The 27,323-nt window shown below is 32.9% G+C and overlaps 1 protein-coding gene across 14 annotated transcripts in view; it reads left to right on the forward strand.

Annotated features, from left to right (window-relative positions):
* Positions 1 to 27,323, forward strand: part of LOC110995457 (kinesin-like protein unc-104) — a 74,014-nt gene that overhangs the window by 35,692 nt on the left and 10,999 nt on the right. For 4 of the 14 annotated variants that reach the window (XM_045632810.1, XM_045632809.1, XM_045632818.1 and 1 more), the window contains exons 3-27: positions 5,096 to 5,178; positions 8,674 to 8,752; positions 9,354 to 9,514; positions 10,306 to 10,490; positions 11,941 to 12,052; positions 12,556 to 12,699; positions 13,814 to 13,816; positions 14,385 to 14,548; positions 15,254 to 15,393; positions 16,085 to 16,123; positions 16,747 to 16,869; positions 17,854 to 18,054; positions 18,465 to 18,622; positions 18,891 to 19,032; positions 19,383 to 19,558; positions 19,977 to 20,091; positions 20,425 to 20,558; positions 21,198 to 21,409; positions 22,180 to 22,368; positions 23,797 to 23,934; positions 24,253 to 24,383; positions 25,071 to 25,235; positions 25,835 to 26,015; positions 26,546 to 26,636; positions 27,121 to 27,219. In XM_045632810.1, the coding sequence (XP_045488766.1) occupies positions 5,096 to 5,178; positions 8,674 to 8,752; positions 9,354 to 9,514; positions 10,306 to 10,490; positions 11,941 to 12,052; positions 12,556 to 12,699; positions 13,814 to 13,816; positions 14,385 to 14,548; positions 15,254 to 15,393; positions 16,085 to 16,123; positions 16,747 to 16,869; positions 17,854 to 18,054; positions 18,465 to 18,622; positions 18,891 to 19,032; positions 19,383 to 19,558; positions 19,977 to 20,091; positions 20,425 to 20,558; positions 21,198 to 21,409; positions 22,180 to 22,368; positions 23,797 to 23,934; positions 24,253 to 24,383; positions 25,071 to 25,235; positions 25,835 to 26,015; positions 26,546 to 26,636; positions 27,121 to 27,219 (3,365 nt within the window). The remainder of the gene's footprint in view (positions 1 to 5,095; positions 5,179 to 8,673; positions 8,753 to 9,353; positions 9,515 to 10,305; positions 10,491 to 11,940; positions 12,053 to 12,555; positions 12,700 to 13,813; positions 13,817 to 14,384; positions 14,549 to 15,253; positions 15,394 to 16,084; positions 16,124 to 16,746; positions 16,870 to 17,853; positions 18,055 to 18,464; positions 18,623 to 18,890; positions 19,033 to 19,382; positions 19,559 to 19,976; positions 20,092 to 20,424; positions 20,559 to 21,197; positions 21,410 to 22,179; positions 22,369 to 23,796; positions 23,935 to 24,252; positions 24,384 to 25,070; positions 25,236 to 25,834; positions 26,016 to 26,545; positions 26,637 to 27,120; positions 27,220 to 27,323) is intronic. The other 10 variants (XM_045632819.1, XM_045632823.1, XM_045632814.1 and 7 more) reach the window with 9 other exon arrangements.

Below are 27,323 nucleotides of genomic sequence, written 5' to 3' on the forward strand. Positions count from 1 at the left end.
AAAGCCTGGGTCAAGTATTTGCACCAAATGTAACAAATTAACATAATATAATCCAAGTTCACTGTCTTAAAAGCTTGGCCGAGCTTTCAGATTCTAGGACATGACGTCATTACGTGCGTCAAGCTTAATTGTTAGTATGCATATTATTAAAACATTGACGTCACTTGTGAAAGGGTATGTTGGTTAGATTGGAAAAATACTATATAAAAATTAAATATACTTAAATAACATTGTTATTAAAAATGTATATTTTCGAATAAATTAAGTGAGTCATCACAAAAAAAAACAAAATGTATTTAACTATATAAGAAAATTGACACGGGCCGATATTAGTTGCACGATCAATTATCTATATTATAGACTTATTACTACTTGAGAATTGACCGATCCGATGTTAGGTATCCGAGTGAAAATGCTGGTATATTTTGTCCATTCCCTTTTATAACGGTGTTTCGTCAGAGGGGTGAAGGTATTGATTATGCGGGGTACAGGGAGTGTAATGGATATGTTACAAATATTTGACATATTATCATTAAAACTCGAAAATAAATAAACAAGATTTGTGGCGCCAGTGAAAAAGATAAAAATATTTAAGCCTTGGCTTACTAGTACTCCTGTCTATAACGCCGAGGACGCTATATACAAGAGTCCACTTACACTGATTAAGTTCCTATAATTAAGGAAATTTACTTAATTTACCATTAGATATAAACTAAGAAACGACTCTTACGACTATATAATGCTAAAAGTCACCGAAGAATTGCTCTGCGGTTGTCCCAAAGGAGCGATTTTGGTTGAATTAATAACACGTGTACAAATGGAACGATTCATGAAATTCACTGCATTTTCTGATAATTGGCTTAACAATGTTTTGTATAGGCTACATATTCAGAATTTCCTGATAGACCTTTAAATTTTTTTTAAGGGACACACTTATTTTTAAACCATATTACATGGGGTTTACATCAGAACGGTTATAATTAATTAGTGCTAATAAGAAATATATACTATGTTTTGGCGGGGTAATATTAGCAATAGAAAAAAAGCATGTAAAAGATTTCATATACTTTTATTGGATTTAATATCGTAATTTATTTTAGAATACAGCTCCTTAAGCGCCCTTTAACTGTGACTTTAATATTAAATATGTCCAAAGCTTATCAAAAAGTATATTACAAGACGCTATAAACTTTGACATAAAACTAACCATAAACTAAAGCTCTAATGCGAGACGTGTCTGTGGTCACCGTTTGTGGTTTAAAAGTTTACGACATTCTGAATTTTATTTCCTCATCCATATTTCGGAAAGAGCACTTCCGAAACTAAATATTACTTATGAAACACCATTTATTTTATTTATTTTTATAAGAAATGTTTTAAAACTCTAAAACTTTTACTTCTTATGTTAGATATTAGTAATAGACTAAATATAATAAATATAAAATATAGAATCAACTAATAAAGATGAATTAAGAATAAACTTTCATTTGATTTATTGTTTATAAGTAAGTATAACTCAGTGAGCAATTTTAGAATAGGCTAGTAATGTAGGTACATCGTGTTATGAAATTATTTGAAAATAAGCTATAATTTTTTTTACAAAAGTGCGGGTAGGTCGCATCGATGATACAACAGGCATTGTGTGACTAATTCATAGTAATAATTTTTTTCACTCTCGTTCACAGATGTAAATTAATGCTAGAAGTGACTTTTTTGATGTTTTTAATGATTATTCATTATATTAATTTATATTGCACTTCTAATATTTTTGTAGACATATGTGTGGATTTATTTTGATATTTTATATCCGTTCTTGTACTTGTTTTTAATTAGTAAAAAAGTTTTATTTATGAATTGAAACTGAGTCTGCAACTGAATTGCAATTTATTAAATATTTGAGTACATTACTTCTTGTCCTTTTTAGTCCTTGGTTGTATTTAACATAATTGATCAATATTTTTAATGAATATTTGGTATCTGATTCTTACGTAAAGTATGATTTAATTAATTTTGTACATTCAAATTGAGATTTTGTAGCTGCTTTGTAACATAAATTTGGTATGTATTGTTTTTCAGTTGGAATCAAATCCTGTAATCCTTTAAGTCCTTTGACAAATAGTAAAACAATGTCTTAATGCCCTTTTTGCTGACTGCCACCACTATGTAGAATCAACTGTCAATCGAAGTATTTCCAAACCTTTCAATCGGCAACGCATTCAAGAGATATCTAGTATATAATATAAACTTGTTCTTATAATTTCTAATTTACTTTTTTTTAAATCAATTAAATTATTATGCTTGCTAAACTGCCAACGTGAGCTTTCACGGTGTAAACGCGCGTATATTTCTTAACTTTAATTAGAACGCTGAAAGAAACTGTGACCTGGGAAGTGAGGTCAGAGCTCAAAGCGAATGATCCTTTTGTTATAAAAACGGTAGCCATTTGCATAATTAGGGAAAGGATTCGACTAATTGTGTGTTTGGATTCAATGGATTGGATAACTATACTTATTTCTCGGTTTTTCATCTTTTGATGTTGACTTAGTTTTCTATTGTATACGGTTTATTCTTAATTGAAACAAATACAAGAAATTGAAATCAGTTTGCTTTTAAAATAAACAATTTCTTTTTATGAAAATCTTATATAAAGTTAGCAAAATCAATATTATTACGAAAGTTTATCTTTATATATATATTATAAAAAAAAATACAATTTATTATATTATATCGTTTATTAAAACCTAAATATAACAATCAAATATACAGTATATAAAATTCTCTTTACTTACATAGTAATAATAAAAAAAATAAAAATTAATGACAAAAAAATTAAAAAATTATAGGGTCCCTTTGTCTGTGTACGTATTACAGCGATACGATATTTGAGCCGTCTATTATAATACGTTACAAAACATGAAGGTTTCATAAGAATTCCATTTCTTTTAAAATATTTATAGCCTTATAATGTAGGAGTCTAATAGTTTGAATATGCCTTCTTCCGTATATATAGGTCTTAAATAAAAGAAATTCTAAGTTTAAAGTTTTACTGCACGTTATTTTTGCCATAAAAATATGTTGGAACATGCATTTAGCGAAGTATACGTGAAAGGCAGCACTCGTAAAACATACTCTTGAGTTTTAAGTATAACAGGAATTGATGTAGTACCGTTTCACTGCGCTCAAGGGAACCGCGTTTCTAATACTTGTTTTATTACGTTTATATGTTCATATAACGAGCAATATTATTCTGCTTTTCGGTGTGTTTGGAGTAATGACGTCAACACATTAATAAAATAAATCAACACACTTTACAATCTTTTTAGGACTGGGCCGTGATCATTTGTCAAACTGTTCTGAAGTGTTATACTATGACCCATAGAGTAAAATTAACACAGCTAGTGTCAACATAAAATTACGCAGTTGCCTCGCACCACAATGTGGAACCAGCTACCTCCTGAAGTATTTTTGGAGACCAGACCAGAATAGCTTGCAAGTAGCTTTCTAGCAATGTGGATATCCAGGCCCGTTTATCCCCCGTTCTTTTAAAAAAGAATTATAAATGACAGATGATGGAAAGCCAGGCAATGAAAATGGTATATAAATTAAAAGATTAATAAGTTTATACGGAAATTGAATTCTGGACCTCATTATATGTACTACTATATTACTCGTTATACTTTAGCTTTGCGAGGTTTAGTGTGAACACGTTGTTGGAAAAGTGTGTAAAGAAATCCTTTATACGTCAGTCTTTAAATGTCAGTATAAGAGGTTACTTTGAAAGCGTCTGGGAACAGCTCGGTCGATACGACGAGACAAGAAACGGTTGAATTAACAAAACACACTCATCGCTGTGCGAACGTACGTAACGAATCTTAACTGTCAAGAACCCGTAGAATGCGTAGTGAAACATCAAAGCTAATTTCACTGATGTTTTGTGATTTTAAACGTTTTACTTATGCTTATGAAATTCTAGGGTTCAGTTCAGGCTGAATATTTATTTATTTATTTAGTGCTCCTACGTCTAACATAAATTATATATACCAACAAATACACTGAGAATATAGCCAAAGATGGAATACATGATACATTTTATAACAAAAAGATTTATAAAAGGGAACAAACAAACACAAAGTATTTAATACATTTAACTAATTGTGATTTAATTTAATTAACTAAGCCTAAATTGGTTGTGTTGTGTGATGGTGTGTATGTGGGGTGTGCTTATGATGTAGGTGATTTTGCGCTATGGATATTCTTAATACACTTTTTAACCACATTCCATGACAACCTAAACAAGTCAAGGCTTAAATAGTGGTCATTGTATCTCCGGGCAGCGCGATACAAAACTGAGTTTGTATAGTTAGTATTGATATGAGGAACATGAATACTAATGTTTATATTTTATTAAATATGTTTTCTTTAGACTTCGAAATTATTATGTCTTTATAAAACTGTAGTATATAACTTTCGTTTCTTTGTAATAGTTTCTGCAGGGTACGCGATATTCTTTCTCACCTTACATTATCGAAGTTTTCACGGTTATCCCGTACATTAAAAACATTCCAAAGCCTGATAATGTAGGATTCTAACAGTGAAAGGTTTCTAATTGGTTTCGTAGTTATGGAGTTATTTTAAAGTAAATCGTATACAAAATTGTTATTAATTAAAACCTTTTTATTATTTATATTCAAATATTTATTTAGGTTTGGGAATTACAAAAGAATTAGCGTTTTGTGTATTCTTGTACATATATTGTTTTGAAATATTTGTTTTATTTTGGGAATCACAAAAGATTGTGTATTAATTGTACATGTATTTCTATGATTGGTTTTGTAGATAAACTTAGAAAATATTTTACAATTAAGATCGATACAATTATTAAATTGTGATTTAGTGTTTATGTTCTAAACCACAGCAATTCATTTACTAGATGTTTGGCCACTTACAAATATGTATTAAATGATGCAAGAGAGATCTCTTTTATACTTTATCAGGACGTATGATATTCGTCCTGACTGAATTATTAAACTTATACTAATTATAAACGTCCCATGAAAATTGTAATATAAATTTTAACAATGGTTCTTTGTTGCAGTAATCGTGAACCCAAAGGTTCCGCCGGGCTCCAAGGAGAGTGCAAAAAGTTTCAACTTTGATTTCTCGTATTGGTCACATAACGTAAGTACTTAAGAAAATAAGTGTCATCTCCGCTTGTTTTTTACAGCCGCCATTTTGTTTTTAATAAAGGCCTCTCATGTTAAGCGGCGATTGACATAATTCATGTTATATATAAAAGAAATAGTATGTTATATAAATTGTATATGTATAAGTAATAAGAGGAAGAAGAAAAGGAGATTTTATTCATCAACCAAGTAAGTTAAGAAGCGACAAGTTTGCGCGTTTTCCAGTTAAAAACTGTTCAGAGGACTTGTTCGGACAACACCTGCAGAAACTTTCATCATCGTCAGGTAGAATACAAAGTACCGTCCGTATCACCTTGATGTCCCATGTTCCACAACTGAGCGTTTCTTAGGCAATTTCTACCGCTGACCACCATTATGGGGAATCAGATGCCCACTGAAGTATTTCCGAAACAATTTGACTAAGAGTCCTTTAAAAAAAGAGCGTACTCTTAAAAGGCTGACAGCTCACTTGCGGGCCTTTTGGCAATGTACATAAAAAAAACACTCTTTGCTTTTCCGAATTAAAAAGAAATAGTAATAATGAAAAATGTCTTAAAGTTTTGCGCTTAGCAATATATTTATTGAAACATTTTTATTTATAGCTAACTTAATTTATTCAATCTGTGAAATTGACTTTGCGTTGGTGGACAAAGAAATGACTTAGTATCGAGCAATTCAAATATAAGATTAAATTGCTTCTATAAAAACTTGGCTTTAAAGAAATACGTCAGACTTTTAGACGTGTAGGGGTGGGTGGAATCAATAATCTCGACTCGAGTTTCCTCAGCAAATGGCGTCTAGATGGAAAACTTAATTGTGCTGCGTCATGTTGTTTTTCCATTAAATAAATCTTGTTTTTTGCATACTGGGAGATGTTGTGCTATTAAATGACTTAATACCTTGTTGATTGTCTTTTATTTTTTAACGTGGATTTAGTTTTTAATTAATATATATATATATATATATATATATATATATAAATTAATTAATATAAATTCTTGGGTTGCCCCAATTAAGTCGTGGCAGACACGTTTTCGTGGTTAATTGATAGGTAGATACCCTAAATGTCCCCTTTATCCTCTATATCTTAGTTACTCAACATAATGGCAAAATATATAATTTACGACGTAATACGATATTTATAATCATGGAGAACGTTTTAAGGTTCTTAAGAAATTAATTGAATCGGGCATTATTACGCTGTATATTGTTCTAACGCGAATAAAATGTAACATGCTTGCTGAATGAATTATAAATAATGTGATAAATGCGTGTTTAATGTTAAAAATACATTTCAGATAACGTAAGACAAAGCGCACAGCGTTAGATGGGTTTTGACATAACGGCCATATTGGATTTAAGTTTATCAAACGGATTACGGGATTAGTTATCTATGGTGTGAGGATCGTGTTGTTTTCATTTAATTTTTAAGGTTTCCTTTGAAGGTAAATGACAGTTTAAGGTTTTACGTTCAAATTCATATAAAATTAAAAGTATCCGCGTCAAATAATAGGAATAACCTCGCCAGATTATTAGGGTCTTTCAAGAAAAGAACGTACCAATTCTTAAAAGGCCGGCAACGCACTCGCGAGCCCTCTGGCATTGAGAGTGTCCATGGGCGCCGGTATCACTTAACATCAGGTGAGCCTCCTGCCCGTTTACCCCCTGTTCTATAAAAAAAAAAGATTATTAGGATTTTCACACTACGAAAGAAAAAACTTTATTATACACAATATACGAATAATCTAGTCACATTTAAATTATTAATTTATTTAAATTACTAGGATTTTTACATTGGCAAAGAAAAACTTTATTATACACAATATACAGGATTTTTGGTAAAGTGCGCTAGCCGCCATACTAGGCTTCCCTGTGTTGTGGGCAGCCAACTGTATACCTGTGTATAAATGTAGAACTTAGCTAGTCGCTAGCCTAACATTCTATCGGGGTTAAGGTTATATACATGGTTTACATATGTTTACACGTTATCAAAATGCTTCCTTAGAGCCCTTTTTGCGGTAATAAAACCCAGGTCAGGTTTATCCGTTGCACATGACGGTAAAATGAGTAAAGTTTTCAAATAGACAATTTGAACCCTCTTCAACAAACCACAGACCACGATGCCATTTGATAATTAATTTCACTCTCCTCTCCCTCGATTGTCTGTGGTTACGGAAATAGCGGCAAAATTGACCTGTTTAAATTTTAATTACGATCGCAGTATTGGTAAATGATTAGTTTTAGATCACTGATATAAAACGAAATAGGTTTTGGACAAATGTCTGATGTGTTTTTATTGTGTTTGTATTATAGAGAGAACAAACATTTTTCTATACATAATGAAGTATGTTTGTTTTCTTTTACGATACCATATTAAACATATTTGGAACGATTTAATTCAATCACTGAATTTCTAAAGTTTGTTTTAGCACTAGAATAATACGTTATCCCAGACTAAAATCAAAGCCATATTTTATTTTCTTTATATTATAAATATCATGAAAGAAATTATTGATTAGAAACATATATACATAGCTTTAGCACCAAAAAACCTTGATACCTTAGTGCCAATTTAAAATACTCTTTCGTCTCGTCATAGTATTGACGCTAGATTGCCAAAAATAACAATAATAATAGCCTTTACTGCTGTAAAGATCTTAGGACATAAAAATAAAATGTACTATAAACACTAATAATACCGGTTAATTTCAATTTTACAAGTTGTCCTTTGACATAGGCCTCCCCCAAGAGTTTCCACTCCTCTTGGTCTACATAGCCATATAGGGCCAGCTTCTCCACTGATATCTTAACATATTTGTATTAGTCTTCCTCCTTTTCTTTTATAGTGAAGAAGCCATTCTGTCGCTTTTGTTGTCCATTTATCTTTGTCTTCTCACATAATGTGATATGTCTATTATAATATATATATTTCTATTATAATCCTTTACTGATGTAACTGTATTTCTAAACTTTGTCATGTCTTTTATGTCTTCTAGTTTTACTCTATATTTCAATTTCCTACAACACTAATTGTTTAATAAAAAATAATACATATAAGTCTGAAGGCATGATTACCAAGCTCTTCTATGGTTTTGGTATCAAAGATGTTTATTCAAACAAGATGTGTATGTATGTTTAGAAATCCGATTAGCATTCGTAATTAATTATGCATATTTATTTAAATTTACGCGACTCTCAACTGTAATAACAGAATGCATTAATTTTATGTAAATATTCAAGTTTAATTTCGTCCATTAATTTTAAAATTAATATAAATCTGTTTCAATTACTATTTGGTTATTAAATATGGCAGATGTTAAATTAATTAATTTTTGTAGTTGGACTGCCATCATGATAATTCTTCGCAAGGTTACTGCATCATTACTGTGAATTCTTGTCAGTTGTAATTTCTTGCATTTTTTTCTATGTATGTGTATTTACTTATATTTATATTAAACAGTTAGTTTAATATGATTTTTTTTTGTTGTAGCCAAGTGATCCCGACTTCTCTGACCAAGTGATGGTCTACAAGGATATCGGGGAAGAGATGCTGCAGCATTCTTTTGATGGTAAGAGCTTGATTTAGATGTAATATCTGTGTAATATAATATATGACATGCCGTCGACTTTAGGTATAAGTCATGCCGGTTTTCTCACGATATTTTGCTCTACCATAAAAGTATTTAATGCGCACTTATAGAGAAGTTTATTTATTGCACGGCCGTGATTCGATCGATCAGGCCTCTAGAACAGTTCTCTAAGTTGATGACCATGACCATACTTTTTCGTCACTTTGAAGTCTATATAATACAACTAGTATTTTTACATTGTGACATGTTTTAATATAATATCTATTAAATTATATAATTGACTTTGTGGAACCAGCTGTCCACTGAAGTATTTCCGAACCAATTCGACTTAGGGTCCTTCGAGAAAAGAGCGCACCAATTTTTAAGAGTCTGGCAACGCACTCGCGAGCCCTCTGGCATTAAGTGTCCATGAGCGGCGGTATCACTTAACATCAGGCGAGCCTCCTGTCCGGTTGCCTATAAAAAAAAAATAAGGATGGTTGTTTGGAAAATCGAACGAACGACTTACCGCTGTCAGTGGATTTATAAGTAAAATAAAATTTTACGTTTCTACCATTTTTTATATAATAATGGTTTTCAGGCTACAATATATGCATATTCGCATACGGCCAGACCGGAGCGGGGAAGTCGTACACAATGATGGGTCGTGGCGAGGACGGACAAGAGGGTATTATCCCTCAGATATGCAAAGATCTCTTCCGGCGAATAAAGCAGACTACGTCAGAGGACCTCACTTATTCGGTAATGCCCCTTTTGCTAGTATTTTCTATTCTTGATACAATAAAAAGCTCCTTGGTATCTGTATCCTGCGTGTTAACACGGTAATTCGGTTTTATTATGTTATATAGCCTTTCCTTCTTTTTAATTATATATTTAATATAAGTTATTGATTACCATATGTAGGTTTTTCAGGCTTTCACATTCGGCTTTCCAAATAGAGTTAACGTAAGACAATGCGAAAACCTATGTTACGTTTTTGAATGTGAACTTCGTATGTATTTCTTTTACTTCGTATTAAATATTATTATTATTATTAACGAATTGACGATTTTTCTGGTGTTAGATTATAAATAAAGCAGTTAATTCATAAATTAGTCTGGGATTTTTCATTGTAATGGTATAAAAAAAATATTCATAGAAAGTCGATTTATACGCTTTCGTTATAAGCCTGAATCAAAAGCACACATATGAATAGGCTTAACTGTAAAAGGTCTACGACTTTACACTACTTACTACTAATGATTTCGTGGTGCGTAGCTTTGCTAATTGCGTGGCGTGTGCTACGCGCCTACGGCGTAGCATGGTGATGTAATACTATTTCCTACTTACAAGCTTTTCAGTACGGCTATTCACAACTTGATGTTGCCATGTTGCCTTATCAATAGGGCTCACAGGAGGTTCTGGGCTATTTATATAGACCTGGTTGAGTTCTTTAATGTTTTTCACCTTTCAGAATATGAACCTTTTACATTCACATTTAATTTAAATTTCAACTATTAGTTTTTATATTAATCAAGTGTATTTTTTATTAGGTGGAGGTCTCATACATGGAGATATACTGTGAGAGGGTACGCGATCTATTGAACCCGAAGAACAAAGGGAACCTACGGGTTCGTGAGCATCCAGCACTGGGACCCTATGTAGAAGATCTCAGCAAATTAGCTGTCATGTCCTATCAAGACATTTATGACCTTATCGATGAAGGAAATAAGGCCAGGTAAGAACATCTATTCTTCGAAACATCTTGTGGCCCAAATGATGTTTTATTTGTTTTTTTTGTAAATTAATTATTACTAAGGTACAAGCCCTAATAGATGATCATGTACAAGTATATTTGTATATCTTTATATACACTGTTTATACACTGTATACGTGGTAATGATAATATAAATAAATAAAATCTGCATAAGACGTTATGCGAAAAATGCCATCTATATTTCTAATATGTAACTACTAAACCAATAGCGTGTATTTTTTCTCGATATCCCTTTCTCACTCTCTCTCAATTAGTCTCAATCGCTCTCTCCCTCTTCTTCGACAAAAACGCTGCAGATCGTCGTGACGTTCCGTAAAAATTTTACACTCATGCACCTATAGAAGTTTCACTTCAAAAAAAACTTATCTTCTATTGCATTTTTCATTTGTATATAATGTCGTGTTGAAATCGTTACCAATAAATCAATTTCCTACTTAGTTTCGAGGAAAGATTATTATTACAGATCAAAGAATACATTTTGGAGTTAAGATCATAAGTATGTATTTCTTTTGAGAGATTTAAGATCATAAGTATGTCGCAATGCAAACAAAACATAAAGCTTAAAGCTGTTTGTACTATAAACGTGAATTTTCATATATAAGTAAAACGTTCCCACTTAATTCAATAATGATGCAAATAACGGCTTAACTCGCATAACCCCTGGGATTATTCAAACTGTACGATGTGATTGTGACCTTGACACAAATGTGGGGGTGCTTTCGTTATTTCTTTCATAAAACTATTGAATGTCCTTTGTATCACAAAGGTTATTTAAATGTGTATACTTTAATTTAAAAGCTTATTTTTGAAGCCTTACAAAATTTCATGATTTATATACAATTATTTCTCTGTATTTTTCATTGTTTAAATTTAAGTTTAAATATAATAATAATAATTTAAATTTTCATTGAATAAAAGTTTTCTAAACTTCATGATAGTTCCACGGCGTTTGCTTAACACAATCAAATTCCTGCATTTGATACTTTCTTCTTCAAAACCAAAGATAATTCTTCTCAAACAAAAAGAAACTATAGCTTAGCGTACACACGCCCGGGCGGCGTATACGTTGCAACGTAACGGGCCTACACTACCCCAGATTAAGCTTTGTAACACAGAGTCATAATTGAATTTAATATATTTTTATAGATTTAAAAATAACAAGTTATTCGTTCATTCATTACAAGTATTCATTACAATTGTGAGATTTGTGTCCTGTGTCAGGGTTTCCAGCCGTTCCAGAACTAATTTAATATTTTTTTTAACAATTTAAATTCATTAACGCATTAATCATTTTAATTGTCCGTCTCATCTTCAAACATTGTAACATATTTTACGGAACTTTGAAGTATGTAATTAAATGAAAACTTTTTGCTGCAATACTTGTTTGAAATAATCTATATATTTTTTGCAGAACTGTGGCGGCTACTAACATGAACGAGACATCATCTCGATCGCATGCAGTATTCACAATATTTTTCACACAACAGCGATACGACAAAACCACTAATTTGGTTTCTGAAAAGGTATTTAAAACTAATGTTATTGTTTTTTTTTTATAAAACAGGGGGCAAACGGGCAGGAGGCTCACCTGTTAAGTGATACCGCCGCCCATGGACACTCTCAATGCCAGAGTGCTCGTGTGTGCGTTGTCGGCCTTTTTTATTGTGGTGGAGTGGTTTTCCTATATCTTTTAAATTTTATTTATCTACTATTTTAGTGAGCGTTACTGAATTATTTTGGAAATTGCTTCGCTCCATACTTTGATCGTTCTTGGATTTACCGATAATTTTGGTTATAACTTAGTAGTAATGAATCTTTGTAAAACAATTATTGTTTAGTTAATATTTAATTGTTTATCTATATAACCTGTTTTGGCTTTCTGTATTGTCTTAGTGTTTTGTATTATAATATGTATAAGTATAAACAGCATATACCTATAATTAAATAAAAACAAATACTTAACCATAAATAAGGTTTTGTGATGTGGGTAAACATGCTTCATATGAAATATTGTTAATTTTTACAGGTGTCGAAAATATCTCTAGTGGATTTAGCTGGTTCGGAAAGAGCCGATTCTACAGGAGCGAAAGGGACGAGGCTAAAAGAGGGCGCGAATATTAACAAGTCCCTTACAACGCTGGGGAAAGTTATATCCGCTCTTGCTGAAATTGTAAGTTACATACAACTTAAAGTTATTATCATTTACTTAGGCCCTGTTTCACAATGTCCGGATGAGTTCCAAATAAGCTATTTATTACTTATTGGTAGGATAAACACTATTGTTGCGTTTCACGACTGCTAGGAAGCGCTAAATTTTTTCGGAACTTTTATCTAACGAATAATTTATGTGTTGCATAGCTTTTTGGTACTTTATCCATACATTGTGAAACATACCCTTAGTCTTATTAATAAACATATTTTGTCGAATATAAATATACTAGCGATATAGCTTTTCGTTCCTCGTCTTAAATAAAACTGTGCTTGAATCCAATTAAAGACGTAAAACATTTCATCAAAATAGGTTCAGCTGTTTAGGAGGATTACAAGCACACGCACAGAAGTTTTATATTTATATATCTTTCTGAGATCATGAATTATATAAAAATCATGTTTACTGCCATTATCACGTCATATCATAGGCACCTACTTCTTAAGATTCAGTCATTATATTGATGTTGTCAAAAGCAGCTAATTGTACATGTTCAAAGCCTGTGTGTAAAGATATTGCAGTCCTCATGGGTAATACGAGACAAAATTTGTTTTGTTTTTCACAGGATGAGTGAGGCCTTATAGTTTAGCCCAAATGAAATCCTATTATTACTGAACTTAATGGAATTAAAAAAAATATTTCTTGAACTCTGAATTTATGCAAAAAAATAGTTTTAGTTCTTTGTTTTGTTTTGTTCGCTTTTTTTGCGAAAAAGCGAACAGTCTATCTGGATTTGCAAAATATTATATTATTTCTTGTCTACTAAAACGGTAAAAGTGCAGTAAAAAGGCAAACCAAAATTCACGGGGGCAGCTATATAATAATATATACATACTATATAATAGCCAAAAACGGAAGATCACAAACATAATACACAAAATAGAGATTTATAATACTTCATTTATAAGTGACAAACAAAACAATACTGATTACGGACAACGTATTAAAATTGATTTAATTACATTAGTACTTTTAGCTGTTTAGTTATGAATTGTTAATATGTGTGATTGAATCATTGTAAGCTAGCTAAAATCTATTTTCGAATGTTTGATGCATCTTGTGTGGATATCTATAGTCGGTAAGTTGTATGTTTGATTGCGTGGTTTCCCATTTACAGAATTATTAGTAGCATTATTGCACAGTGTAGAGCGAGAGAGAGAAAGAAGAGAGAGAAATATGAGATATATTTCATTACATCTATTAGCGGTCTCGTCCCCAAGTTGAACCCAGGGCAAGACTGGTTAAATGTATTCCGCTTGCTTAGGACTAATAATTCTGTGAAAATTAATATAATTTATAACACGATTCACTTTTAATGCATCGTTTAGCTTAGCTATTTTTTAATAATTTTGATGAAATGTGCACATGTTAAAATTACTCTTTAGTTATGCTTTCGCTAAAACTACAGGACTTGTAATAGCCCTCTTCAAAATGCATTTTTGCTCATCTATATATCTCATACATTATATACTATATGTACACTATATAAGTAACAGACTAAATCGTTTCATAATATTTGATTGAAAAAAATTATTAAACTCTAATTTACATATTTTGTAGGATTTAATAAAACTAACGATATAACACAATACAATTCGAATTCCTTATACTAAAAAGTTATTTAATACGAATTCTTAACAATTCAGGCGTCCAAGAGCAAAAAATCAAAGAAAGCCGACTTCATACCGTACCGTGACTCTGTTCTGACTTGGTTGCTTCGTGAAAATCTTGGCGGGAACTCCAAGACGGCCATGATAGCCGCCATTTCGCCAGCTGACATCAACTATGATGAAACATTAAGTACACTCAGGTATGGCATATTGAATATTCTGAACTGAAAACTAGGTTGCAACTCCTTACAAACGTTTATACACAAAAAAATGGCGATTAAAAAGAGTGGCGAAGAGTTTATTGCCAGTTCTTCTCTTTCGTTCTTCGCCCTTGATTTGAGAACTGGCTGAACTGGAGAAAAATTAGAAGCATTTAATGTATATTTATTTTTGATATTCACGAGTGTACATTATGTTACCTATATGAATAAATGATTTTTGACTTTGGTAAAGGAATTTGTAAATTGTGAGACCGACAAATTTATTAGATACAACATTTTGAGGCCAAGACCTAAACGGTCGGACTGCGTGTTTTGGCTGACAAGGGCGAGACTTGCCGCACTCTGACAGTTTGCCAATTACGGAGGGAATACAGATTCTTTTCATTCCCTAATTGCCTCAAAATTATGTCATAAAATCTAAATGAGAAGAAGAGAGAGGAGATGGTAAAAATGAACAAAAGAAAGACCAAAGAAAGGTGCCAGTGATTTTTTTCAAACAAAAAATCCTAAACTCAGTATTTTTTTATCAATTCAATGTTAGGTTAATTGACAATTTGTATTTGTATTATTTGTTGTTTCAATAATTGATTTATAAATACCGAATGCGAGTAATATTGCTTGCGTATAAGAATTTTTTTGAGAAATTTAACATCTCTTACAACTTGAAATCCCATTTGTCTATAGATATGCCGATCGCGCTAAGCAAATTGTCTGCAAAGCCGTGGTCAACGAAGACGCGAACGCGAAACTCATTCGAGAGCTCAAAGAAGAGATATTCAAGCTCCGGGAGCTACTCAAGGCTGAAGGCATCGACGTTGAGGAAGGTCAGTTTATTATTACTCTGCGGCCATTTGATTGATCGATTATTGACAGATTCGTACGAACTGTACGTATACGTAACCGTCTTTTGTGACCGTATTATGCGAAATAAAGTTATGTTATATTTTTATTATTTATTTTTTTAGTCAAATTCATGTTATATTTGTCAAATATATTTCAAATTGAGGCTGCCTCTTCAAGCCAAAATGATCTTATTTTTATATAATGTTTTTATTTATTTAATTTCAGTATTCCCACAGTCTAGACACATACATATAATTTAAAAAAAACGGACTACACATTTATACACCAACATGGCACACACTTAACAATTGTTTAATAAACTTTTTTTTAAAGAAATTAGTAAGTACTGGCCAAAAATAGAATTTCCGAAAAAAAAATTGCTATGAAAGGTACGGTCTAAATTCGTCGTAAAAACTATTAATTGCCCGTTAAGATAGGGAGTTAAAGACATTGGAATGTTTTTTTTTTATAAAAAAACAACTGAATCGTGACAATTGTTCTGATATATACCCTGAAAAGAGCATTTACGATGTCAAGTTTGAATCTGTCAAAAATCGCTTAATCTGTGGCGATAAGCTTAGTCATGTGAGTATTGTGATTGTGTTAGTATAGTATCGCCACAACATACCCGATATTAACTAACCATGGTTAATTTTGTTTTCAAACGCGAAGGACCTGACGGTAGAGTCGTTTATGAAAAGAAAGAGACCAGTAAGTAAAGAGGCTTTTGCATATGTACACCCCACCTGTACCGCTTTGCCTCATGCCAGGGAAATAAAAAAAAAACTGGCAACCCACAAAGCAAAACGCACTCCAATGCTTGTGGCGTTTTAGAATTATCATTTGGTATTGGGTATATAGTATCGAATTGTGTTTTTCTGATTTTGAACAAAATATTTCTAAACGCTCTATTCAATTTCGTTCGCGGCTTTATATTTTGAAAACTTTTGGAAGCCTTTTGATGTTAACTTTTGGATCGTTATATCGATATCAAGTCGCTAACGAAATCATTTCCTATCTTGTGTCGTCGCTTCAATGGCTCTAAACATATAATTGCATGATGATGCTTTAGGTGTACCGACATTTTTAGATATGTCACTTTACAAGTGACGTCATATCCGCTTACTGTGTGGAGATTTTTTCTTTATAGCTCTGACTGATGAATATTAAATTTTTTATCTTTGTTGTTGAGACGAAATCGTGTCGTTTCAGTGTGATTCGATCTCTAAACACAATGAAGCGACGCAAATTGCATCTTCAGAAAAAAAATCATATACTCGTAAAAGTCTTATATTTGTTCATCAACAAACTTTCTACCGTCTCTGTTTTAACAGGGGAACCTTCACCGATGCGCAAAAAGAATGAGGAAGAAGTGTCGCCGAAACTTTCCCGTGCAGCAACAACGATTGCAGAGGAGGCGGTCGATCAGCTGCAGGCTTCTGAGAAACTTATTGCTGGTAAGTTTTAAGAAATATACAAGTATGTAAATGAGTACATTCGATCAGATTTATCTCTTGTAAATAAGTGATATATTAGATGGAAGTCTTTAAGTAATATTTTCCATCGGAATTAGTTTTTCATTTTAAGCTTGTCAATGTTTATGAATGTTTAAAGAAAACATTTTTCTAACGGGTTGAAGCTATGCATTATTATAAACTTATATATATTTTACATAATTTTCACCGACTGAACAGAAAAGGTGTTGAATGTCAAAGAGTATCAAAGTATTTATTTCCCCGGAGTTTACTAAATGTTTTCAGAATATCATTTTAATGTTATCAGGAAAATTGTTGACTCTTAAAATATTTTCATAGTTGCAATATTCATCAGCAAAACGAAACCCTCTTCAAAACTTTTGTAACAGAACCTTCGACATTTTATTGACGTTTCATTAGAACTTTCGATATTTCAACTAGTTTAGAAGCGTTCTTCAAGTTTGTAAGTATCAAGTTGAACATGATATTTCTATTAAAATGAACCAGTAGAAATCCCGATAGAACACTAGAACTTCTATGAGCGTATGACTTATCACTGACATCGTGTATAAATCGTCACCAAGGGACTTTTCTGTTCTTAATGCACGTACGTTGAATGAAAACATCGTGATGAATCCGGAATGTTCTAGAATAAAAATACTTAGCCTTGTATCAGCTGAGGTCGGGGCTAATACTTACACTGCTACAGGATTTATATTATGCATTGTTACTGTTTACTCATCTTTTTTTACTACAATATATTTCGATAATTTTTGTATTCCTATATTGTTCTGTAGTTTATTATAGTTTTGTTGCATTTCAAGATAAGTACATATAATGTAAGTCCATAGGTTGCGAATGAATGTTTGTCATGTCTCGTATGATTTCTGTAATAGAAAATACAACTGCAATCAATAACATTATTCCACATAAAAAACTAAATTGTATGTACTCTGTATTTTTTAGAACTAAATGAAACATGGGAAGAGAAACTTAAACGTACCGAGCAAATCCGGGTGCAACGTGAAGCCGTGTTTGCTGAAATGGGTCTCGCTGTCAAGGAAGGCATTACAGTTGGTGTTTATTCGCCTAAAAAGACGCCACATTTAGTGAATCTGAATGAAGACCCGAATTTGTCCGAGTGCCTCATTTACTATATCAAAGACGGTAAGTTATTTTGTATTAAATGTCTTGATTGAAGACAAAGTATTAATATCGTCATCATCATATATCCATCCAATCCAATGATTATTGTTTTCCATCTGAAAATAATAATCACTGGATTTACTTCTAAATAGTTCTAAGCTAACTTTCCTTTTCTTCAACGTTTTCAGCCATGTTATACCTTAAATTTTCAATTAAATGCTAAGAAATAAATAATTTATGTGTACCAAGAACTCTAAGCCACTTACGCAAGATAACATTTTTATCAACAAGAATGTTTCACACCATAATGTAACTTTGAAGAACTAACAACAAAATTCACGCAGGAGAAACAATCCAAACTCTTTGTCCACTCTTATATATTACTATTTTGTTTTACTTCGTAATTCAATAAATGATAACTTTTTTAACAGGTTTAACCCGCGTGGGAACAGCCGAAGCGAATGTACCACAGGATATACAATTATCCGGATCTCACATTGTCAGTGAACATTGTATTTTCGAGAACACAGATGGCGTTATCTGTCTTATACCGCATAGCGGGGCTCTTGTCTATGTGAATGGAAGAGAGGTATTTGTACTGATAATAATGATTTCGAATTATGAGATATTTTTTTATGTAGTCAGAGACTTACTAAGCGATTTAGAAGGCTTGAAAGATCTCATGTCACATATATAAATTGATAATCGTTGTAAGTAGAAAGTCAACTTAACTAGAAATTATTTTTGCGGAAATCGAACCTAGTATCTTGACTTGTATAATTTTTAAAATTCTAGCAATCCACTATATATTTTTGGTGTATTGAAATTTTTCTTATTGTGTTATTGTTGTATTTAAGGTGACAGAACCCATAATACTAAAGACAGGATCCCGAGTAATTCTGGGCAAGAACCACGTATTCCGTTTCACTGATCCAAGTCAACCCCGGGAGGAACCGGTTAACAACAAAAAACTTGCTGATACACCCGGAGTTGTCGAGAGTAAGTATACAATCATATTTATGGTAAAATACTATGATTTTTGAAATATTCGTCGAATCGTTCTAATCGAAATCGAAATCGTTTGATAGCCTTTTATGACACCAATTTTTCTATCAAATTTTCGATTGCTATCTGCATTTTTTATATATACTGAAACATCATTAATAAAGAGGATTAGTAGTATAGGACATAATTAAAATCCTTGGGGCACACCTACCGTAAAGTGTGGTTAAACAATAAACTGAACTTGAATTGTTAAGTCTGATTCCATCACAATAACTTAGCTTAATGCAAGCGACTTCAAGTATTACCCTAACCCCATATTGAAGATGAGAAATTTTGTTTCGTAGAAGACAGTGACACCACCGAAAATCAAAATGTGGATTGGGACTTCGCCCAGTGTGAACTGCTTGAAAAGCAAGGCATTGATTTGAAGCAAGAGATGCAGAAGAGGTTATGTGCGTTGGAAGAACAATTCCGTAAGGAGAAAGAACATGCTGACCAGCAGTTTGAGGAGCAGAGAAAGGTTTTTCTTTTTTTTCATTGATATTTTTTTTATTTAAAGAATCTATATGTTGCTCTATCCCCATCTGTATAGGAATCAAAATTTGGTATTTCCGGTTTAAAACCACATTTCTTTTTAAATGGTTATTGATATCAAAAAAATAACAATTAATAGAGCACAGTTAGTAATAAATACATCAAATATACCAGCCATGATACGGTCAACGGTTTTGGGACAGCCTATCTGATACTCCTTTTGTAGAATTACGATCATATTCCACACTGAACTTACGATACGTCCTTGAATGAGATCCTTAAATATTTCAATTTTACTTGACAAAAGATCCGCCAAATCTATGAATGGTTCAATACTAAAAATACCTTACTAATATACGAACGCAGATATGAGAAATAACTACAAATTCTTACCTGTTTTTCAGAACTATGAAGCTCGTATAGATGCTCTTCAGCGTCAAGTGGAAGAACAGAGTGTGACCATGTCAATGTACAGCTCATACACCCCCGAAGATTTCCACAATGATGAAGATATATTTGGTAAGTCACGGAAAATGTCACAGCTCATTTGTCACTTAGGAAAAACACTTTTTTATCAAATTCGTTATTTATTTCTTCATTTTTCTCCTCTTTGTTTTTTTTTTTAATTTCATAAGTTCTATCGTGTGTTTTAGGCGTAAGCTTTTTGTTTTCCTATCTTAAAGAACAAATTTAAGAAAGGTTGAAGTTGTACATATTGATCAAACGCTAGTCCTCTAACTAGTTTTGACAGTTAAAAAATTTCATTCAACAAATATTTTTTTATCATTTTGGTTTTCATTAGCAATCCCCTTTTTAGTTTTCCATCTTCGTAACATACATTTATGTTTATAGTGAACCCATTATTCGAGACAGAGTGCTGGTCGGCTCGCGAGGTGGGTCTGGCCGCGTGGGCCTTCCGCAAGTGGAAGTACCATCAGTTCACATCGCTACGTGACGATCTCTGGGGCAACGCGATCTTCCTCAAGGTATTTATTTAAAATTATTAATTTTCCATGTACAGATAGTGCAATCCACGAAGACTATCCAGTATTCCTCCTAACCGTTTACAGTATAACACGGTCACATTATCTCGAGACCTCGCTGGAATGCGGACCTGCCCCCCCCTTTCTCCTTTCAACTACCCGCGCTCGCCCGCTGCTTGTTTTGCGCCCCATATCAGAGCGCCGATGCGACGTGACGTCATCGACGCCAGGTCTCGAGATAATGTGACCGGGTTGTATATGTGTGCAAGCTTCCGCCAATGTCATCGGTACACACGCACACTACAATGAACCGCTGACGGTTCGGAACTGACGCTCGGAGCAACCTCCCCGCACCCCGCGATCCCCTCAACCAAAAATTGGAGGGGCGCGTCTTCGTGAATTGCCTATCTATATGTAGAATATTCTTTGGATTCAAGAAGCTTTTTTTTCTGAAATGGAAATTAAACATTATTACATTATTGAGAGTAGTCTCTTTGACATGGCTTTAATAGCGTTATTAATATGTTGTAAGTGATTGTATTTGATTAATATGAAGTAAATAAGCGAATTGAAAAAAATAAATATTGATAAACTGTTAAATAAATGTTTAATTACTCTAAAATAAAAATATAATTTTCACAGGAAGCGAACGCGATATCGGTAGAACTACGCAAGAAAGTCCAATTCCAATTTACGCTTCTTACCGATACACCATTTTCACCTTTACCCGCGGAGTTGGCACCGCGTGATGACGCAGATGACGAGTATCGCCCCAGTGCTCCAACTGTGGTGGCCGTCGAAGTCACTGATACCAAAAATGGGGCAACGCACTATTGGACATTGGAGAAACTGCGGTAAGTGCAAAATTTATAGTTCAAATTTTTAGTTTTATTCACTCCCATATGAGAGACATTTTTACATAGATAAATTAAAAGCAAAATATTACATTGTTGAAAAAAAAATTTTTTTTCAAAAATCTTTTCTATTCTTTTGTTTATTTATAGTATAGTATATCTTTATAGATTTGTAGACATTATTAATTAAATTAAGAATGTTTGGTTTGACGGTAAGTAGAGTTTGTCTAAACTTAGTTGTGTGATCTAGTTGTAATTTAACTTAGAATTTAACCCTTATTACATACATAGAAAACTAAATTATCTGATACCAAAGATATTTTTATTCATTCGTAACACATTAGATTATTTATTTACAATATTTTTGTTGCATTTATTTGTATTATTCTATTATTTTACTTTAATATTTTTACGTATAATACTTATTTAAAGCATTTTATGTTTCAACGAATATCAATGCACTTTACATTAAAGTTCGTTCGTTTGTTCGTTCGTTCGTTCGTCTACAAACCCGATATCGGCACTGATTTTAGGGCCATGTGTAGACGCTTTTATCATATAATATTGGTATACATGTATAAGTCTTGCTCTAGCGACGCCTGATAGCCCTGATTTATTTGCCGCTTCTTTTCATTTAAACGCTTTATCTTGTATATATTGGTAAGGCATAAACATGATTAACACAATTACATTGGCAAGCGTTAGGAACCTTCAACAAAACTCCTCCGTGTTACGTTGGTTAGGTTAGTTAGCAAAGATATTGTTCGTAGACGTCGTCTGGAGCTAATGCGTCAAATATACAACATGAACGAGTCGACATGTTCTGAAGATGACGAGCCGACACCGACGATTCGTCCACCGTCGCCCCCCATACAAGCGAAACAAGACGATCTATTGCAGTGCATTTCTGCGTGTGCGCAACAGACAAGACTGTCACTAGCCAACCTGTTACCTTCGAGGTTTGTGCTGCCTCAGGGGAGAAACAATACAGCGGATGCATTGGCATTTCGACAGACGCTGGATGGGTTAGATATGCGGTCGCACTGCTGGTGAAACATTCTATAGTACGGAGCACGAAGAATTTCGTACAATGACCTTTGGGCCTACTGCCAGTGGTTAAAAACATTTTTTTTATAAGTACGAATATTAAAAACGGTAGTTTTGATTTTTATTTAGACTAAACGGCTTGATGGATTTATAAAAAGGAAAAGTTATGATTGCGACTAAGATTTGGTAAAAAGAAACAGAAATACTCTTAAAAAAAACATTTAATTTTAGTCAGAGGCATCTATTTCTAATGAACTATCAGATGTTTCGCCAGATACGTTACTACTTATATACTATACTATAACATATATACTACTTATAACAAAACAAACCAAAGTACATGTGCACCACCACATAGCTTTATGGTTATGACTAAAAGGTTTACAATCTCTGAATACGGCGGTCACTGCATCTGTGTGAGCGCAACGGCAATATGTTTATGCGCGAACGACAAAGACATAAGGTGAGGGGTCATTCTACGAAATTCTTCGTGCTCCGCGTCCGTACTATAGTCTAGCGCTTCTAAGTCAATTTATACTTTGAATACAGCAGTGCGGCCGCATTAATATTTTTAATAAAATAACCTCATGGGAGCCGCATAGTGGGGATCGAGTAGGCAAAATTGATACCTGTTTTGTTTCTACCTGCTCAATGTTATCCATTGCACAGTGCTCGAGGCTTGGCTAACTGTCTACCAATCGGATCTTGTATATACTTAAAATGGCTTCTTAGGTTATAAGCACGTGGCGTCATGAGGAAAACATATTTTGGGAGATAAAGTCCAAATTGTTTGCAATGTTTGTGTTCATTTATGTTCGCATGTGCCTTAACTTAGCTAGACTGTACTTATGCATGTACCATTCTAGAACGTTCCCCAAAATGGCTAAATATGTTAAAGTAAATGAAAAAGCTAAATGGAGGCTAATACAGGAACTTTTTTTTGTCCCGGACCATTGTATTGGCTAATATATTGTTGACTAGAGTCTTCCACAACTGTCTGTTATTGCACAAACATTTTCTATAATTGTGCTAAGGCATTCAATTTGTTTTCTTTCTGCAAATATGACGAATATATTAGTAGTTATATAGTCAGATCATAATTTAATATGTTTAGCCTAGAGGATCATGTGGAACCAAATTCAATTAAAATCTATTAAAATTAAAAAATACCTGTAATATTCTAGTAATCCGAGCTCAAATTAAGTTTGATTCCTGATCAAAGCCTTAAATTAGCTTATAGCTTTTGCTCTCATCTGTCAGATTCAGAGAGTTAGTTTCAACTTAAGCTTGTCTCTAATTTGAGCTGCTGCATTTGATTTTAAATTGTTGTATATTAACAGACAACGATTGGAGTTGATGCGTGAGATGTACCACAACGAGGCAGAGCTCTCGCCGACATCGCCTGATCACAATATCGAATCTGTGACCGGTGGAGATCCATTCTACGATAGATTCCCCTGGTTCCGTCTTGTTGGACGGTAAGGCTATAATAATGTTTTCTATACTTTTCAACTACTTCTTTGAATTACGTATATATATCGATCTCGGCCGTTCTGTAGTTAATGATAATATAATTCTTGAATTGAAAACAAAACTGGTCGAATTCGGTGCTGCCATCGAAATATTTACTGAATCAGCGCAACTGATATATTTAAATTTTTGACTTTATGTCTACTAACCTATATGATATTATAATGTTTGGATCCCATATTTAAATAACGGTCATGTGAACCCTACTTGTGCTACAAGTACTTTTTCTTGCTTATCATATAGCTCATACATTTCTCTTTTTGCAGGAGTTTTGTATACCTCTCGAACCTCCTGTACCCGGTTCCGCTCATTCACAAGGTCGCTATCGTGAACGAGAAGGGAGACGTAAAGGGCTACTTGAGGGTTGCCGTGCAGGCGGTAGTCGACGCCGAAAAAAGTAAAGCATTTTATACTATAGAACCAGAAAATCTTTAAAAATTCATCAGCAAATAACTTAATATTTTTTTCAACGGAACATGTATTCTTAACATTACAATGCTCTCAATGTCGATTTTAAATTATGTCTACGTACAGCATGATTCATCATAATTGGTCCGGTTTCGTCATCATCATCATTAATGGTTATACAGCCCTTTGTGTCAAGTACACATCGCCATCTATCTAGTGCTTCCTACTTCCAATGCGAACCCATGTTTCGAGGCCCTACACAACTCCATTCCACCAACGCAGCCTCGGTCTACCGGGTTTTCTCTTGCCACTGGATTGGGAGTTCAGTAAGGACCTGGCTTCTGGTTTCTTTTTTTTTTTTTAAATAAAAAAAAAAAAAAAAGAAACTCTTGGTCGCGTAGAGTATTTATTTATTTATTTATTTATTGGGAAACCAAACAGAGACATCCTTAATAAAAACAAAGTCAAAAATAAAACAAATACAAACACACTGGATGCATCCACAACAGGTTACACTTATATATGATACAAAAAATAATACATGACAACAACACTAAAAAAAAATATAATAAATAGTAAATAATAAATAGTAGTTAAAAAACTATTCTGCTATAATTTTAGCCAAAATTCAGCTATTTGCTTTTTTTACAGAAGAATAATTTGAAAATTATTACAGATAACGCAGATTTCGTAGCGGGCGTCAAACAGTCCGCTAAGATTTCATTCGATGACGACATCGTGCCGACCCGGTCACGATTGAAGACTTTGTCAACCATAGACAAGAACAACGCGATTAATTTAGAAGATAGACCTGACCAGGACTCCAACATTAAGATTGAAGGTGCTATTAATTGTTTTGATTATAAGAGTTCAAAAATGCGGGTAAATAAAATATCGCGTCTTGGAGTGGATAATTGAAACTGATTTCGTTAGATCGAATTGAACTGAAGTTAGTTAGAAGTTGATTACATTAATATCTTATAAGACCCCCCACAGTTCATAGGTTAGATAGTCTACCAGCCATCTCGAATTAATAAAACTCCTGGAAATGAATCCTAGGGCTTCCAGCACCCTATGTTTTACCAGGGAAGACAAGTTTTCTCGGCGATAGTTTAGTAACTGAAAAAAAGTAAAGTTTGATGATTGTTATACTGTTGGTTGTCCATGATGTATATGGACTCCTAATTGTAATGAAAATGAAAAAAAAAAGAAAACTTTATGATACATAAAAAAGCATGTTTTTTAAAAAAAATAAAGTTATAGTTATATTAAAAGAATATACATATGCCCATATATATACATCTGTATAAGGACAATCATCATCGTCATCACAGATGCGAACTTGAAAATATGCATCAAAATACCGACTTTAAATAATTATTGAGAGAATGATTGATAATTAATTTCATTAAAAATCAAATCATGACTAAATATATTTAGAACTAGCAGCTGCCGAGTGCGATGCAGACAGCGGACGCGGAGACAGTTCTCTCGCGTCTGAGCTGAAGGATGACGAGCTTCCAGAGCACTTGACCCCGGGCAAGGAGTTTACCTTCCGAGTGACAGTACTTCAGGCCCATAGCGTGTCCACAGATTATGCTGATGTATTCTGTCAGTTTAAGTACGTATATCAATCACAGACGAGAACGAGCGGTAGTTTTTTGCTTTTAGAAGAATACCTATACGTTTACGTTAGTTCGTAAATGTCAGTTTTTGACAGCTAAAACTTTAAACTTTTTAACTCCAAATATACCTCAAAATGACTTTTCCATTCTATTCTATTAAGATATCAATAATGAGTTTAAAGCATAAATAATATTATACTACAAATAAATTAAATTATTCATGAAAATCGATCATTACCAATTTTGATATAATATTTTTATTAATAAATAGTTTTTAATGGAGGTCTGTTGAAATGTTCGATATATTTTTTATTCCACTTACATCATTATTTTTCACCACGACGCCATCACTAAATATCCATATGGATCCGAATCGATGGATTCGGAACTCGAAACTACAGTATTTGCCGCCTGTTTCTATTAAAAAAAAAAAAAAAAATTAAAAAATACGTTATTATACGTACACGTACGTATAGTAACGTATTTTTAATAATACATATATATTGAAGAAAATATGTAATTTCAGCTTCTTGCATCGAAATGAAGACGCCTTTTCAACGGAGCCTGTCAAAAATGCTGGCAAGAATACGCCTCTTGGTTTCTACCACGTACAAAACGTAAGATCAATTCAGTATTACTTTGATTTTCGAGTTAATGAGTTTTTTGCGTGTTAAGATAAAACATACAATAAGACAGACAGCATTAGGTTAGATTTATAAAATCTAATTATTATTAATATATGTATTTAATACTTAGAAATTCCAATACATGTACGGTGTAAGAGCGTGCTCCTATTTCACAATGCCTTCTGCTGATAGAGGACAAATCTTTGTTTTTAATTTATTTTATTATTATTTATTACTCAAGATGTCATATGGAACATGGTGTTATGGTTGCAGCTCCTACAAATGTTGTGTAAAAAGAACTTGGCGATTAAAAAGAGTGGCGGAGAGTTTATTGCCAGTTCTTCTCTTCCGTTCTACGTCCTTGATCATTTAATGTATATTTCTTTTTTTTGACGTTCATGAGTGTACATTATGTTAAGTACCTATATGAATAAATGATTTTTGTTTGTTTGTACAAAGATGGTATATTTTTCAGATTACCGTTCCAGTAACGAAATCATTCGTTGAATATATTAAAACCCAACCAATTGTCTTTGAAGTTTTTGGCCATTATCAACAACATCCTTTACATAAGGTAAATGTAAAAATATGTAGTTTTTTTTATATATTAATATGGTTCGAATTAAAGGAATATAGATGATTTTCTCGCACTTTTTATTATATTCTTCAATTAATTTT

The sequence above is a fragment of the Pieris rapae genome, chromosome 21, assembly GCF_905147795.1.
Source record: "Pieris rapae chromosome 21, ilPieRapa1.1, whole genome shotgun sequence".
NCBI lineage: Eukaryota > Metazoa > Arthropoda > Insecta > Lepidoptera > Pieridae > Pieris > Pieris rapae.